At 43.1% G+C, this 18,281-nt stretch overlaps 1 protein-coding gene across 1 annotated transcript in view; it reads left to right on the top strand.

Annotated features, from left to right (window-relative positions):
- The window catches only part of NDRG1 (N-myc downstream regulated 1), a 59,506-nt gene that overhangs the window by 23,083 nt on the left and 18,142 nt on the right, over window positions 1-18,281 (top strand). The window contains exons 2-6 of the mRNA XM_032222526.1: window positions 5,384-5,462; window positions 6,626-6,667; window positions 13,685-13,790; window positions 16,245-16,365; window positions 16,984-17,046. Coding sequence (XP_032078417.1) covers window positions 5,400-5,462; window positions 6,626-6,667; window positions 13,685-13,790; window positions 16,245-16,365; window positions 16,984-17,046 — 395 coding nt within the window. The 5' untranslated portion in view covers window positions 5,384-5,399. The remainder of the gene's footprint in view (window positions 1-5,383; window positions 5,463-6,625; window positions 6,668-13,684; window positions 13,791-16,244; window positions 16,366-16,983; window positions 17,047-18,281) is intronic.

Below are 18,281 nucleotides of genomic sequence, written 5' to 3'. Positions count from 1 at the left end.
GGACTTCAACTCCTAGAGTTCCTCAGCCAGCTTTGCTGGCTGAGGAACTCTGGGAGTTGAAGTCCACAGGTCTTAAAGTTGCCAAGGTTGGAGACCACTGATCTAATCCAACCCCCTCCTCCACGCCCACTCAAGCAGGAGATTCTACACCATTTCTGACAAAGAGCAGTCCAGTCTCTTCTTGAAAGTCTCAAGTGATGGAGCTCCCACAACTTCCGAAGGCAACTTCTGTTCCATGGGTTGATTGTTCTCACTGTCAGAAAGCTCCTCCTTATTTCCAGGTTGAATCTCTCCTGTTCAATTTCCATCCGTGGTTCCTTGTCTGGCCTTCAGGTGCTTTGGAAAATAGCTTGACCCCCTTCCCCTCTGTGGCAGCCCCATAGATATTGGAAGACTGCTATCATGTCTCCCCTGGTCCTTCTCTTCGCTAGACTAGCCATGCCCAGTCTCTGCAACCGTTCATTGTATGTTTTAGCCTCCAGGCCCCTAATCATCCTGGTTGCTCTTCTCTGCCCTCTTTCTAGAGTCTCAACATCTTTTTTTATAGTGTGGTGACCAAAACTGAACGCAGTACTCTAGCTGTGGTCTTACTAAGGCTTTATAGGGTGATTTTAGTACCTCACTTGATCTTGAATGTATCCCTCTGTTAATGCAGTTTAGAATTGCATTGGCCACTGCACGCTGCTGGCTCATAGACCTCCATTGAGTTCTTCTAATACTCAATCCTCACCCGGATTCTCTTTAAGTTAGGGAAGTGAAATCAAAACTCCGGCATGACTTGGCTTTATGGTTTGAGTAATGTCCCTTGATAACGGTAACCTCTAATCATCTGTCCTCCTCTTAGAATGTCGATGGGGAAACTCTCGATAGCCTGGAGATCTTGAGCCTAACCTTGGGTGACCACCAAGTTGCTTCCTCTCTGCGTTTGTTTTATTTTAGATTATTTAAATCAAAATAAATACAGTGGAGGCCTCTCCTGCTGTGATACAGCCTCACTGATTGCAGTTTGTTTACAAGGACGTCTCTTGAGGCTTACAGAAGGCAGCCCTGGCATTTTTAGAAGCCAAAATGTTGGGTTTCCTCTACTCCGGGAGGCCTTGTTCAGAAATGTGTCCAAGGCTTCTAGAGGAGAGGAAGTAAACACCATGATAAAATTGGACTGAAACATGCAGGAGGGCGGACAAGCTATTTGCCTTTGATGTGTGTTTTGTGACTGGTCAAGTCACTTCTGACCATCACATGGTGAAAACACCAGCATATAAACTGAAAATGTCAGATATTCCAATGGATTCCTCAAAGTTACCCACCTAGACCAGGGGTCAGCAAATGGCGGCTCTGGAGCCGCATGTGACTCTTTCCACCCTCTGCTGTGGCTCCATCACTGGTCGGTGCCACAATTTTGAGAGGAGCTTCCGGTGGGGGGGGGGGGGGAAGCACAGTGCGCCAAGAGAAGACTCTATGGCAAGGGGAGGGTTTTCCAGTTGTCTCCACAATTGATAGGGCTTTCAGTTATGACAGGTAGAGGAAAAAGGACGCCGCGCTAGGAGGAGACTCTATGGTGGGGGAACTGAACTTCCGGTCAGCTCCAGAATTGAACAGGGGGCTTCTGGTTAGGACCTTTGCGGCTCCCGGTGTTTTCTTTTCTGTGGGAAACGGGTCCAAATGGCTCTTTGAGTGTTTAAGTTTGCCAACTCCTGACCTAGACCATTCTTTCAATATATTTCCTACAGAAGGTCTGGTTTCCGGTCATTAAGAAGGTCCTATTATGGTAACTAGCTGCTGAGTTGCAATATTGGTGCAATTTAATTATTTGTACTTTGAACGTCAGTTAGAATTGCTGATTATTAACCCGTTGGGCCCTTGGCTCAGTGCCATCTACTTTGTTACAACTTCTACCCTCAAAACGACGCTACAGGGCATTGCACACCCGAACAAGGTGGCACAGTGGTTAGGGTGCAGTACTGCAGGCCACTTCAGCTGACTGTTATCTGCAGTTCAGCGGTTCTAATCGCACCGGCTCAAGGTTGACTCAGCCTTCCATCCTTCTGAGGTGGGTGAGATGAGGACCCAGACTGTGGGGGCGATATGCTGACTTTGTAAACCGCTTAGAGAGGGCTGAAAGCCCTATGAAGCGGTATATAAGTCTAACTGCTATTGCTATTGCTAACAACTAGACACAAGGACAGTTTTTCCCCGAATGCCATCACTCTGCTAAACAACACTGTCAAATTATCTACTAAGACTGAACTATTATTATTATTCTCTTCCCTCCTAGTACCTACCTCTTTCCACTTATGACTATAACTATGTTGCTTGTATCTTTCAATTAATATTGTTTTTTTTTGTTTCCTAGTATAATTTGATTGCTTATTAGTAACCTTGACTATCACTAAGTGTTGCATCTTTTTATTTTTGATGAATGTATTTTATTCTGCTTATGTACACTTGAGAGCATTTTCACCAAAGACAAATTCCTTGTGTCTCCAATCACACTTGGCCAATAAAGAATTCTATATTCGATTCTCTTCTATTTTGGTCATCCACCAATTATTACAGGCCCCGGAGGAGAATAATGAGAGTCAACCCTGTCCTAAGATATGTCGCTTACTTTTATCTATAACGTTGCTGTCTAATTCTAACCACCGAGATAAGTTCTGTCATTATGTAAATCTTATGATTTGATTCAGAAGTTAACCAAGTCAACCATTGGGAAGGTCTTTTCTGCATGGTCAGAAATCCCTTGCTTAACGTGGTGAGGAAAATTCGAACCTCTGTGCCTTTTCGAAGACAATCACAAATAATAGTCTGTAGAGATTATTCTCAGTCATCCCAAGTCATGTTTGTCCCAAAGGTGCATTTTTTCAGAAGGTAACTGGACTTTTTTGTCTTCAAAAGGAAAAAAAAACCAAGAAAGTCCAGTTGCCTCCTGAAAAAGCACCTTTGGGAAAATCACAAATGATGTGTTTATTCTCATTATATTATAATTGGTTATTGACTGACAATTTCCCTTCCCTCTGGAAACAAGCAATTGATCACAAGCTGGGCTCTTATGGGCTCTCACCATTATTCTTAATGTCCTTAGGCTTTGAGCAAGTAAAGCAAGTAGTAATTAACAGAATGAGGGACATGGGAGTTCCAAGAAGAACTAAATAGGTTGCCTCTCCACAGTAGGGACAGAATCAAACAGGGTGTGTGGGAATCGGCAAGATATCTAAATGACCTGATCTCCCCAAAACAAAGAATAGCTTTCTTCAGAGCCAGATTTAACCTCCTTCCTTCAGCACTCCTCCAGGGCAGGTATAAGAGAACACCTATAGCAGAACGGGTTTGTATATGTGGTAAAGGAGAAGTGGAAGATAATTCACATGTTCTATTACACTGCGAGCTATACAGAGCTTGTAGGTCTGCACATATTCTCCCCTCGTTAGAGAGATTGCCAGGGAGGGCAGACCATTTTTATCTAGGCTTTCTCCTCCAGGACACTAACCCGGTTACCACGTATGCAGTGGCAAAGTTCTGTGTTGCTGCAATGTCCATAAGAAAAAAATTGGCTACAGAAGTATAGTACCAATTATCTGGACATACCTTTAACAATCTTTGGACCATTATGTTATTATCCACTTTTAATGTCAATACTTTTTAATTATTTTTTAATGTTAGTATTTTTTAATATAGTGTAAAAACTAATGTGTATTGCTGGTCTTTGACCGTAATAAAGATTTTACTTACTTACTTACTCTGGTTATTTTAAATGCTTTTTTGCTGATAGTTCCCCATGCTTTATAGCAATAATAACAGTAGACTTATATACCGCTTCATAGGGCTTTCAGCCCTCTCTAAGCGGTTTACAGAGTCAGCATATCGCCCCCAACAACAATCCGGGTCCTCATTTTACCCACCTCGGAAGGATGGAAGGCTGAGTCAACCCTGAGCCGGTGAGATTTGAACCGCTGAACTGCTGATCTAGCAGTCAGCCTGCAGTGCTGCATTTAACCACTGCGCCACCTTGGCTCTATCTTGCCAGTGTGAGCCTGTCCAAAGGGGTTGGCCTGCCCAGTCACCCTTTCCGGCTGACTCTTGAAACGGAAAAGAAATGTTCATTGTCCCTTACTTTTGTCTAACCATCCCAGCTTCATCAGCTTTATAACAGTGTTTCTCAACCTTGGCCATCTTCAAGTGACCAAGGTTGAGAAACATTGCCTTTTAAGAAGGGAATATCAGCAAGGCTAGCAGGAAACACACCGAGCCTCCTTCATCGGGTTATTCTGCCTCTCCTGCTTTACTCCCATCTAACTAAGTGAATGGATTTGCAGGGTTGAAAAGCCAACCGGCACTGGTGCTATTGTTCCGGATCTGAAACCCTGCTGATTTTGCAAAAGTGAGACACAGGCAACGGTCAGCTTTGGCTGCTGAGCGTTCAGTCAAGAGAATTCTGGAAGGCAGGCCTTCTGCTGCCTGAAACATCTCATGGCATCATCGAGCCATGTTCTGTCGGGCGCCTTTGCAGAGGCCTATTCAGCATTCTGACCAAGGCTTCCCCACCAGCACGAAGCCGTGTCCTTGTCCCGATAAACCCCTTTTATTTAATTTATAGTGAATTCCTCTCCAGCAAAGTTTCCTCTCCCACAGTCTTTCAAGATAGTTCACAATTACTGACCTTTTTCAGGCTTGGAGAGTGGCCAGGCCGATATCTTTCAGACGCCGCAATACTTGGCAAGAATGCAGGAATGAACTAATTGTCTCCTGCAAACTCCACTCCCCTTTCGCTCCTCTTTTATTTCCTCTGGGAGGGGCCATTTACCATCCACCTGTGGCCTTACCCCCTGTTCCTTAGCTGTTCCCGTTATCTGGCAACTCTACGCATGCACACAGTGGGAACAGGCTCCAGCTGTTCGTCTGCCTCACTGATGTCTGACTCCGAAGGCAGCTGATAACTGTTAGACAGCCATGGCCCCCTCTCTGCCTCCGACACAGAGCCCTTGTCAGATCCTTCCCCAGAGTCCAGGACTGGCCCATGTTCCTCCCCAACCTCCTCACTGCTGCCAGCTCTGCTGGCCACTGGTGGGCCACAACTCTCAGCTTTACGCTTTTGGCTTTGAAAAAAATCTCAATTTTGCAGAAGCGCAGATATCTGTGAGGTCCTTGGTGCTTCCTGAGCATGGTGGTTTTCTAGCAGACGTTTCTTTCCCAAACTAGGTAACATCAGCACTAATTAAATTACCTAGTTGGGTAATGAAATGTCTGCAAGAAAGCCACCAACCTCAGAGAGCACCAGGGACCCCACAGTTCAACCTAGGGCTTCAAATATTCTCTTCTTTTGGTAGATACGTGTGTAGTACATTCTGACCCTAAGGAACATTGAACATTTCTGCATTTTTCTTAGGTACCAACTGCTGACCATGTCGTCAGATGGTCCGGATTCCCGTGTGGCAGAGCAGAAACCTTTAGTAGACAAAGAAGAGGTAAGTTGTGCTCTCTGTGAGCCTGGTTGTTCTCTTGTAGACGTTTCGTTACCCAACTAAGTAACATCGTCAGTGCCAGAAGGAAGCGGGGTTTGCTGTCAGCTTAAGAGCTAAGTTTGCATAACCGCACCAGAAAGACTGCCAAATCTTCCAGATTCTCAAATCACAGATCCTGTTCTGCAGTACAGTAGGGGCAGCATTTATAGGATAATCCTCCCCAGTACTCACTCGGGATCTGCAAATGATAAGAATCATAAGATTTCCACTTATGGGAGTGGTGTTGGAAGAAATGTCCTTCTGGGTTCAGTTCCAAGTGGGGGGAAAAGACACTGGAAACATAGAGGCTGCTTGGAAAGATGGTTTTAATGGTGGACAGGATCGCAAGGCTTAAGGTCCTGAACAGGAAAAAAAAAAGGGCAGAGATACTGAGAGTTTAATGCTCTCTCTGGGCTTTTGAATTTGAGCTTGTATTCTGATTGGTTGTCAAACTCCCATGGGGCCGTGAAGGGGCACCCCTGTAGGCTGCGTTTTGAGTCCAAGTTTGGTTGAGCATTAACCCAGTCTCCCAGGCTTGCTTAACTTGCTGAGTGATGTAATTTTCCCAGGTGCCTTGTGGTGAGTTTCTGTTTGCTAGAGGAAGGGGGGGTAGATCTTTGTTATGTAGAATAGACTGGCTCAGGCCTTAATGGCCCATTGACAAAGATGGGGGAGGGGAGCTGAGTTTCTTCCTCCCATTTAGAGGAAATATTCTGCCCAATACTCTGGTTTCTCTTCAGATCGTATAAATCTTTCGCCTTTTCTGCCCTTTAATATTTCCCAAAATATTTCATTTCTCTCGGAGCGGGGTGGGTTTTAACTTCCAACAGGAGGAACGATGACGTGAATAGCGTCTGTATTCACCAGGGCAGTCCTTAAGTTATTTCTGGATCGGATCCAGGCTGTTTTTATTTAGGGTCACTCAATGGGCTTTCCAATGACCCCTGCAACTTCTGCCCCATTGGTTTGGCGAGATCCTCTCTAAACCCGACAACATCGCAGAAATCCTGTTTCATTAAACTTACATAAAGGGGGCAAAGCTAATAAATCTCCACAGCGTTTATTTCAGAAATGAAAATCTTTGGCGCTTTCGATCTTGTAACCCTCTTGTAACTTTTCTTTTCTAGGCCATCACTCGTCTCCTTCCTGATATCGATGTCGACATTCAAGTAAGTGTGGTAGAACAGACTTTACCTTGGTTAAATATTGCCATAGGCATCTAAGGAAATATAGTCGATTCTCTTCAGGTGGTCCAGTGGGGACAGCCGCTAGCTATAATATCAGTTATAACATGAATGATTCACAGAAGCACTCAGAGAAAAGGGTTTTTTGGAAAAGCAAATTTCTGATTAAAGTTGGCAGCTGAAGAAGTTACCAAGTTTGTCGTGTGCTTTTTCAAATGTTTGTATTTACTCTGGCTTCAGTGTTGTTTTCCAAAGCCTTCAAATCCTCAGAAATAGCGATAGATAGATACACTATATTGCCAAAAGGATTCGCTCACAACTGAGTATGATTATGTGGATGGGTGAGCGAATACATTTGGCAATATAGTGTAGGTAGGTAGGTAGGTAGGTAGGTAGGTAGGTAGGTAGGTAGGTAGGTAGGTAGGTAGGTAGGTAGATAGATAGATAGATAGATAGATAGATAGATAGATAGATAGATAGATAGACAGACAGACGAAAAAAGGAAGGAAGAGAGAGAAAAAAGAGAGAGAAAAAGAGAGAGAGAGAAAGAAAGAAACAAAGAAAGAAAAAGAAAGAAAGAAAGAGAAAGAAAGAAAGAAAGAAAGAAAGAAAGAAAGAAAGAAATCAGGGATCTTCCCACATGAATTAGAAATATTGGGGGGGGGGGGGGAGTTTGATCAGCAAGTAAGCATCTCCGGATTAATTTAAACCAGGGACCGCTGGCTGGGGAATTCTGGGAGTTGAAGTCCATAAGTCTTAAAATGGCCAAGGTTGGAGCTCCCCTGATTTAACCCAAAAGTTGAAGAAGGCTTTCTAAATCATTCTGAAAGGCCGGCTTAGTAATTTCCTCCACTTCACCAATACCACAAGGACAGAGAGACTGTTTGTCAGGGTCCTTGCAAAATGTAAGATCTCCCTTTGAGCTGGGTGGAGATCCTGGTCTACTAGCAAAAGATGCTAAAACTGTTCTCAGTGAAGCACTGAGAGAGAAACATCTACAGCTAGGTTCGAACTCTCAACCTTCCGAGCGGGAGGCGAGAGTCTTCACCACTAGGCAACCTCCCGCCGATTTGAATTTGCAGTAAGAATCTCAAAATGCAGCCCAGCTGCCTGGGCTGGAACACGCTCTGCTTTTGCGGAGCTGAGATAGAAAAAGGCCTCTCTCTTAAGGCAGAGGATTGACAGCACAGCTGTTCACTGCTGGATTCCAGGGAAGGGTGACCTCTTTCCTTGGACGTGTGTCTCCCCTGGCTACGTGCAGCCGTAGAGCCGACTCTGCAGCCCACCCACCCCCAGTGTGTTCTGCAAGGCGCCAGATGGCAGGTTGATCTTCAGCCTCCAATCGGATTAGCGCGTGTACCTGGGATATTTCTATGGCCAAAGGGAGGGTTGCAAGCCCAGGGTTGTCACCAAAGAAACTCTTAGCGGTAAAATTTGATGTTCATTAGGATGAGACGCCATCTGTTTTTTTTCTTGGGGGAAGCCTACTGCAACCCCCACAGATTTCACTCAGAGATGACCGGCCAGCGTGGAGATAGCCGAGCGGCGGAGTCGTGTGCCGAAGGGCTTAGAGCAGTGTTTCTCAACCTTGGCAACTTGAAGATGTCCGGACTTCAACTCCCAGAATTCCCCAGCCAGCATTTGCTGGCTGGGGAATTCTGGGAGTTGAAGTCCAGACATCTTCAAGTTGCTAAGGTTGAGAAACACTGGCTTAGACCAAGGATTGGAGGCCACATCAGTGTGGACCATTTATTAAATTTGATCCGAATCCTTGTCTAGTAGTGGCTATCGTGGCATGGATAATCTCCCAAGCTTCTATGCAGCCTGAAAGTTTACTGGTCTCATAGAGAACAACCTGTATGTTTGGGGAAGGTAGATTTTTCTATGGGATGTTGATATTAAAATCTGGAAGAAAAGGTTATATCTGAGTCCCTTTTCCAAAGGAGCGTCCTCCATCAGGGACCACAGAAAAGGACTTTCTTAGTCGCCATCCCTTCTTTGGGAATTCAGATGAGCCTTTACTGAGTTTCTTCCAAGGCAGCCAAAAAAATTTTCCAGCATGCCTTCTGCGCCTCCAGCAGGAAAGAGTGTTTTATGGAAGAGGTCCTTAGAAGTGCCTTTTGATAAATATTTCGATTTCAATTCAGACCAGGGCTGGAAGGGATCTTGGAGGTCATCTAGTCCAACCCCCTGCTCAAGCAGGAGATCCTGTAGCATTTCAGACAAGTGGCTGTCCGGTCTCTTCTTAAAAACCTCCAGTGATGGAGCTTCCACTGGTTAAGTTTTAAGTTTAAGTTTAAGTTTTATTTTATTTATATGCCGCCCTATTCCCAAAAAGGGACTCAGGGCGGCGAACAACTTAAACTGGAAAGGGAAACATACAAGTACAAAATAGACATTTAAAATGACCAACAACCACACCTGTCGAGAGGGGAAGGGAGCTCATCAACCCCAGGCCTGCCGACACAGCCAGGTTTTAACGGCTTTTCGGAAAGCAGGGAGAGAGGTGAGGGTCCGAATCTCCGCGGGGACTTCGTTCCAAAGGGCTGGAGCTGCAACAGAGAAGGCCCTCCCCCGGGTCGTAGCCAGATGGCATTGGCTAGTGGATGGAACCCGGAGGAGGCCGACCCTGTGCGATCTAATTGTCCTCCCTGTTAGGAAGTTTCTCCTTAATTCCAGGTTGCTTCTCTCCTTGATTAGTTTCCATCCATGGTTTCTTGTCTTGCCCTTCTGGTGCTTTGGAAAATGAGTTAACCCTCTCTTCTTTGTGGCAGTCCCTCAAGGACTGGAGTACTGCTCTCATGTCACCCCCCCGGTTCTTTTCTTCTCTATACTGGCCATATCTAGTTCCTGCAACTGTCCAGGCCTTTTATTATCTTACCGTATTTTTCAGAGTATAAGAAGCACCTTCTTCCCTCAAAAAAAGAGGCTGAAAATCTGAGTGCATCTTATACACTGAATACAACATTTTTTGCCTCCTGAAATCCCGCCCCCTTCACCAAAATGGCTGTGCATAGTCTTTTGGAGGCTTCCAGAGTGCTCCTGGGGCCTGTGGAAGGCAGAAATGAGTGAAAAACTGGCCGTTTTTTGCTTGTTTGGGGGGGGGGCGCAAACCTGCCAGGAGCACTCCTAAAGGCTATTGATGGCCTTTTTTGGGGGGGAAACGGGCACGTTTTTGCGAAAAATGGGCCGTTTTTGGGAGATCTGCAGAGTGCAAAAACTTTTTTTTAAAATTTGCTTCTTCAAAATCTTGGTGCGTCTTATATACTGGTGCGGCTTATACTCCAAAAATACGGTAGTTGCTCTTCTCTGAACTTTTTCCAAAGTCCTATGTATATCGTTTTAATTTCATTCCTCTATTGGGTACATAGACTGCACTTCAGTGGTGGGTTATGGATCCTGCTGTAATCAGTACAGCTGCAATGGGGTCCAGTGTCCACCACGTGAATGTGTGCAGCGTCCTTACCTCTTGTGACGCCTCCGTGACACTCCAGCTGCTCGGCGGGTGTCACGCAGGTGCCGTGCGCTCCGTGCACGTGTGTGGAAGCGCCGAAGAGCTCAAATACAGATGATGAGCTCGGGCAAACGGGTGGGCCCTCCGGAGCATCGTACAGGAAACAGTACCCGGTGCTCCAGGGAGGCACCGGTACGCCCGTACCGGGGCGTACCGCCTGCAACCCACCACTGCTGCACTTCCTGGACAACCATCAACACCCTCAGATGAACCATGAATTTATTTTAACTCTTTTAACGATGAGGTTAAAAGTGAGACATGAAAAAATACTTATTGATAGAAGAGAACATCTGTAACTCATGGTTGAACCTACGAAGAATAGGTTGAGACCTTTTCTCCAAAGCACCTGAGGGCAGGACAAGGAAATAATGGATGGAAACTAATCAAGGAGAGATGCAACTTGGAACTAAGGAGAAATTAACCGACAGTGAGAAGCTGTTTAAAGCTTCATCATTGCATCTGCACTGGAGGCACCTCATTATTCCGGGTAAAATGTGGACCCGGATTGTTGGGGGCAATATGCTGATTCTGTAAAACCGCTTAGAGAGGGCTGAAAGCCCTATGAAGCGGTATATAAGTCTAACTGCTATTGCTATTGCTATTGCTTAAGCTACTATGAGTCTGTAGCCTAAATTTACTTATTTGCTTAACACATATGGTTGCCCATCTCACAAGAAGCGACTCTGGCAGCGTACAACAATCAAGAAAACAACAAGTATAACACAATCATCATAAAAATATTTTTAAAAACCCTGATGAAATTAAAAACACTACAAAGATTAAAATACGCAAAGCACCCTGCTGTACTTGTGAGATGGGCTTGTCTGGACAATGATTATCATCCTTTGCAACACGCACGTGCGCACAGTGTTTGCTGGATGGCAGGACCCAGATTCCTAGTGTTAAGCCGACTTTAAGTCCGATTTAAGGATGATGTGGCACAACAGTTTCCTTGCTGGGATTCAGGGCTTAGACAAGGCAGCCGCTGTGCTATAAAAACCAGTTTGCTGCCCAGATCCCAAACCAAAGCTGATAATTTATTTTTCTCGCTGGACTCGTTGCGATTAACTTCAAACTGTACTTCCTAAAAATGGTGCTCAATGTGGAAGACACGGCCTATTTGTTGCGCAATGCTGTAAGTATTTTGGGAAGGAAAAGGAATATAGAAAGCCAGAAACAAAAGGAAACAAAATTGTTGTTACTATTGCTTAGAGTTTCAAAGTGGCAGGGTGGTGGTGGTAAATTTTGGAAGCTTATCTTGTCTTTGATTCCTGATGACAGTATCTACCTTTATGACTGCCAGAAACATTTAGGATATATTTTTTTGCATAAGAGAGAAAAATGCATGACGTGGCTTTGATGATTGGGAAAAAAGGGATATTAGGAAAAAATGAGCTTCTTTGTAATTCTTTGTATGAGCGATAACTTTGTAATCAATAGATAATCATATGTAATAGTATGTATTTTTATATATACTATTATGTATATATAACATAATAGTATATAATCATACAAAATAGTTACAATAGTTAATCATACATCACTGTCAAATTATCTACTAAAAGTGTATTATTATTATTATCATTATTATCATCATTATTATTATTATTCTCTTCCTGCCTAGTACCTATCTCTTTCCACTTATGATTAAACCATGTTGCTTGTAACTTTAAAATTTATATTGTTTTATTTGTTTCCTAGTATAATTTGATTGCTTATTAAATAACCTATGAATATCACGAAGTGTCGTATCTTACAATTCTTGATGAATGTATTCTATTTTCTTTTTCTTTTTGTACGCTGAGAGCATATGCACCAAAGACAATTACACTTGGCCAATAAAGAATTCTATTCTATTCTATTCTATTCTAGTTATATTTGCAGCAAAGCAAATTAGAAACTGCTTCTTTTTATTTCTTTTTATCCTTTTTTTCTACATGTTGACAACCCCCCCCCCCCCTGTCCTTTCTCTTTCTTTGTTGTCTCCTGAATTAGTTCTTGGAAGTTTTTGTGTTCATTTTAAAACTTTTAATTACACACTCACAGAGTAAACAACTGTGACCCATTGTTCATGTATATTCTCTAATTCTCTAGTACCCAAGCAATTCTAGCAAGTTTAACAGCCAGCATTCATGTAGCTAATCATATGAATTCTGCAAGGAAGCAAAATGATGGGCAAATATTTCCATTGTGTTTTTTTTTAGCCCTCTGCATTTCTTCAGATATTGATAACATCCCTGCGCTGATCAAATGTACTGAGGCCATTTTGCTTCAGCAAAGTGATTGGCTCATAATGCTTTCATTCAGGCATTACAATTTCAGCCTGTTGATATGACCAAAGACAGATACTATGGAACACACAGTTTCCCAAACATCTGGCAAAGATTGGGTTGTGTCTCCCCGATATTTTCTAGATGGTGGGAAAGAGAGAATCGGTCGATTTTCTCTTGATAGAAGTTGGCAATCTTATGAAATCATGCAGTAAACTTGCAGAGAATCGTAGCAATAAAGGAGAATATTTGTAGCTCAGGGCATCAAAAGTTCCAACTAACGAACCCAACCGAGCAAGGCAACTGTTGAGATGTTCCGATTGTTGAATGCAAAACTTTATTGAGTGCATCATATCGGCACAGATTGAAAGCAAAACCAACTCTACCTAATTCCCGTGGCTTTCACATAATTAAAGAATAGAATCTCCCACCCCCTATGAGTGCAGGTGTCATTGTCCAATTAGACGGCCAAGTATCGTGGAAACTGGCTAAGTCTTTGTTGAACATCTGGTTAGGTGACCTTGGTTCCTACAGGAGGATTTCTTGCCGCCGCCTGGAACTGGCATGCCAAAGGTGGCTCTCCTTCCCTCCTATTGTTGTGGCAAGCTGAAAAGCAGCAATGGCTGCAACAGCAAAACCACACTTTGAAGTTGACACAGGGTTGAAATGCTGGTTATTTGGTGCTCTCCAAATTTGGTTGTTTTCTTGCAGACATTTCATTACCCAAGCTAGGTAACATCATCAGGGCTAGAAGGGCCCTAGTCTACTGCGCAAAGTCCCTAGTCTCCTGTGGACTTTCCTGTGGAAAGTCCAAGCATGGGTTAAACTTAGCCCATCTGCCCAGGATTGAATTGGAAATCTGATGATGTTACCTAGTTGGGTAATGGGACGTCTTCAAGAAAACAATCAAACTCGGAGAACACCAAGGAAGAAATGGTGGTCATCTCAACTCCGAGTTGGATCCTCTCTTTAATTTTTACTCTTCTTTATTCTGACCAAATGGCTCATTACCAAGGATTTCTTTTGCCCTTGTAAGTACAAATTGATAATTTGTCATTTTTTGAACGATAACGCTTGTAGATCTTGTGAATAGAATCCAGCAGAACTACTAAAAGGAGCTTTGACTGGGGCCAACAGTTGTTGAATGTTAAATACTTGGTGGGGTTCAGAAGCCTTTTTGTTGAGGTGCAGATGGCTAATGCTGCCTTTCTCCCACAGGAACAAGACATTGAGACGGTCCATGGGTCAGTCCATGTGACCATGTGTGGAACACCCCGAGGAAACAGACCTGCTATTCTAACATACCATGATATTGGGTTGAATCGTAAGTGTGTCCTCTTGCGTTGTCTTTCCCATTCTCATATCTACCCTGCAGTGGAGAATTTCTTCTTTCTGGCTTAGTTAATCTTGTTTTGTGCCTTATGATCTAATGTAGTTTTTCCGAATGAGGTATCCATCCTGTATGATGGGGTTGCAATTCCCAGGATTCTCCCCCCCCCCCCAAAAAAAAAGTTTTATTTGTTTCATTTATATAACATCCATTTTTCATCAAATAGTGTGTGTTCTGGGTACAGTTGTGCTTAAGTAATCATATTATACATTTTTGTTGTTATAATTCCTTTCCATCATATTAATAATATAATAACATAATAATATCATAACATTAATATTTCTTAATATAATTAATATTATAATTTCAACCTAAGACTGTCTACTGTTGATATCACCCCATTCCTAAGAGGTCTGTAAGGGGCATGCATAAGCGCACCAGTGTGCCTACCATCCCTGTCCTACTATCTCCATTTATTCCTACCCATTTACTATGTTCATATGTTTACACTTATACCTGTTATCTTTTGCACGTTTGACAAACTAAATAAAATAAATAAATCTTCTTTAACAACTCTCCTCTTTACCATTTCCTCCAGTTGTATCTCCTCCTTTCCAACTTCTATGATTTAACCATTGATAAAATACGTCCCATATCAAAAAGCATTCCGTTTCTTCTTTATCCTTATTAGAAAGAGTTAATCTATCCATTTCTGCGCAGTCTAAAATTTTCTTGATCACATTCCCTTCAGACGGGATCTCCTCCTCTTTCCACTTTTGCACAAATACAATTCTAGTTGCGGTTAAGGTATGCGAGGTCAAGTATTTATGTGGTCTTTTTATCATACGTCTCAGGTTGAATGACCAACAAAAATATCTCTGGTTTCAAATCTATATGACTGCAATTCCCAGGATTCTCACCCACTTTCCAAGCTGCCTGTGAATTCTGGGTAATGCAGTCCTGACATACCTGAAGAGTAAACATTTAGAACGGCTGGTGTTAATGCAACATTGGCTGAGTTCACATATGCTAAACTGTTGTGGCTCAGCAGGAGCCGTTGGAGCTGCAAACAGACTCCGACAGTGAGGGGCCCTATGAGTCTGCTCTGGAAGATGTGGAGGACCCTAGACAGGGTTCCGACTCTGAGCAGGGATCAGAGAGGCTGGTTGGCCGCCAGGAGGCGCTTGAGGCATGGAGCAGCAGTGAAAGCCAAAGGGAGTGTGCTCCTGACGTCACGCCTTGGAGCAGTGGGGAGGAGACAAGGGAGTTGATCCTGGATGCCCGGCAACGGTGGGCAGATAAACGTAGAGAACAACTACGCAGATACAGAAGATAATTGAACCCAGGGAGTTGTAATTAGGCTCCTCTCAAGACAGTATATAAGGAGGGACTTTGTGAGGAGGCTGGTTGCAGGATTCAACTTAATTATCAACGCTGGAGAAGCTGTTATCTGTATCTGTCGGAGTCTGGGTTGCTGGGCTATCTGTTCCTTCGTGTTTGGGCTTTCAGCCACCAAGATTTATATTCCTGCTAATAAAGTGTTGTGGCATTCCAGCTAAGCTTGTCTCGGCATTTGTTACTGGACGGAGGAGGGGGTCAGAACACTAAACTATGTCTTGTTTCAATTGTTGAAGAAGCTACAGTGGCATGACAAAAAAAGGGTTTGAAAATCAATATGCTCACTTCATTATAGTTTGGATAACACAGTAGGAAGTCCATTCAACAAATGTTTTTATTAATTTTTGTGAGTCGCTCAATAATTCACGACGGGCGGAAATTCCTTGTTGAACCAGAACGATTGTGAATTGGTCATGCTAAACGTGCAGGACTTAAAATTTGAGGAATCTCTCATTAAATCTTTGCTATAGCAAAGTCCATTTTGCATGTGGCTGCACATTAGCAGAGGGCCAAATGTTGCTTGTAAATAGTTACTGCATTTTTGTACAGCGAAACAGATGTGTTAGAAAGACTACAAGAAAATGGTTTTGAGATTTATTTTTTTCCTTTTCATCCAGCCAAGGGTCTCTTCAACCAGAAATGAGCGTTCTGCAAATTGCAGACCCAAATGGATGAAAAATTGATGAAAAGCTTGACTTGGGATAGTAGTCCATATATTCACACTCTGAAGAAAAGCTCTTTTTCAGATCTGAGTTGCAAAAAAAAAAATAATGCAGAGAAATAAAGCAGGCATCTATACGGGCTCGCTCTTCTATGAAAAACTGCCTTTCCTAAATGGGTCCCATCAAGCCAAGGCTGACTTTTTCTAGAATGTAAATGTCTCTCTTTTCCTAATGTGCTTAGATGGTCACAATCGGACCTACAATTGCCTGTCTCTTTCGCTGTGCGATAAAGTTGCAAGGGCTCTGTTGTGCAGTTAGAATGTCTGTTTTTCCCCAAGTTTTGCCTGTTTTAATAACGTGGCACCTTCTCCTTTGCTTCCCTCCAAAGACAAGACGTGTTTCAACCCCCTCTTCAATAATGAGGACATGCAGGAAATCACACAACATTTTGCAGTCTGCCATGTGGATGCCCCCGGACAGCAAGACGGAGCGCCTTCCTTTCCGCCTGGGTTAGTAGCCCCTACTAACTCTGTGGATTTTAATTAGGAGGTTTTAGCCTCAGTTCCGAAACGATTCATATGGGAAAGCGGGGGGGGGGGGGGGGGGGTATTCTACTGGCCAAGTTTTGTTGTTGTGGTTTCTGAAGCATAATTTTTAATTTCCCAAGTCTTATTTTTGGGGTAAAACTTACTAAACAAATTTCTCACTTAGCAACATAAATTTTGGACTCAATTGTCATAAAAAGGAGGACTACCTGTTGTATGTGTGTGTGTTTGTATCAGAGGTGGGTTGCTCCCAGTTCGGCCAGGATCGGGCTCCGCCCACCTGCCCGGACACTTCTGCGCATGCACAGAAGTGTTGTGTGCATGCGCGCGCAGATGCGAACAGGTAGTAAAAAAAATAGAAACCCACCGCTGGGGTGTGTATGTATGTGTGTGTATATATGTGTGTGCATATATGTGTATGTGTGTGTGCATAAACTCTAGTGATATGAATTTATACAATTTATACCACTTGTTGTTGTTGCCTTCCTTTCAGGTTTGAGGTGATCAACCCAGAATGATGTAGAACAACTACTTCTCATGTTTTGGAAAACGAGTTACATCTTTTTAACATTTGTTTTATAGGTACATGTATCCTTCTATGGACCAGCTGTCTGAGACGCTTCCCGGAGTTCTAAAACAATTTGGGTGAGTAGAATAGAATATCTCAAGTTTTTTTTCCCAACCAGGCTTTAGAAGAAACCATTTTCCTGTTCCCTCACAGCATCCCCCAAATATCTTAGAAAACAGTAACATATCTGTCTTGTTTTCTCAGTGGTTATTAGAACTGAAGAGGTGTTAGAATCCATTGTATTTTGGAGCACTAATGGTTAAAGGACTCCACATCTCTCTCATTGGGCTGGTTAATTGGGAAAATAAAACATTCACATCTGAGGGCCGTAATAGCAGTAGATGGCTTGAACCTTCTTCTTTCAGAAGCTGCCACCATCCCCAAAATATATTTTATTCTGATATAATTCCACTGGCGGAGAAATTAAATAAACTCCCTCTGGATTGTGTGGTAGGTTTCTGAATTAAAAGTGTTGACTGGTTATTGAGCAATATGTTTATTTTAAATTCCAAGGCCACACTTGGAATACTGCATCCAGTTTTGGTCGCCATGATGTAAAAAAGATGTGGAGACTCTAGAAAGAGTGCAGAGAAGAGCAACAAAGGTGATTAAGGGACTGGAGGCTAAAACATATGAAGAACGGTTGCAGGAACTGGGTATGTCTAATGAAAAAAAAGGACTAGGGGAGACCTGATAGCAGTGTTCCAATATCTCATGGGATGCCACACGAAGAGGGAGTCAAGCTGTTCTCCAAAGCACCTGAGGGCAGGACAAGAAGCAATGGGTGGAAACTAATCAAGGAGATAAGCAACCTAGAACTAAGGAGAAATTCCCTGATAGTGAAAACAATTAACCAGTGGAACAACTTGCCTCCAGAAGTTGTGAATGCTCCAACATTGAAAGTTTTTAAGAAGATGTTCGATAACCATTTGTCTGAAGTGGTGCAGGGTTTCCTGCCTAAGCGGGGGGATGGACTAGAAGACCTCCAAGGTCCCTTCCAACTCTGTTATTCTACATTCTATAGTCTAAATTTCAATATAAGGAAAAGTCCGTATTATTTAACTGTTTGCTTTCCTGCCCAGCAGCCTCTTTCAGCTTCTAGCAGAAAGCAATCTTCTTTCTAGTTGAGTTGCGTAAAATCTGTTCTTTTATGAAGAAGTCTAAAACTCGCAGAGCTGATCTTTCAACTAGTCAATATGATTGAAGCAAATATTTGTGTACAGGGAGCTAAGACTGAACTATTTACCCTGACATATCTAGAACACGAGGTCAACTCTTAAATCTTCATGCCATCTTTAAGGCCTTGTGCTGC

This window comes from Thamnophis elegans, chromosome 8 (assembly GCF_009769535.1).
Source record: "Thamnophis elegans isolate rThaEle1 chromosome 8, rThaEle1.pri, whole genome shotgun sequence".
Taxonomy (NCBI): Eukaryota; Metazoa; Chordata; class Lepidosauria; order Squamata; family Colubridae; genus Thamnophis; species Thamnophis elegans.
The sequence above is the reverse complement of the archived record's forward strand: the minus strand, read 5'-3'. Positions and strand labels throughout refer to the sequence as shown.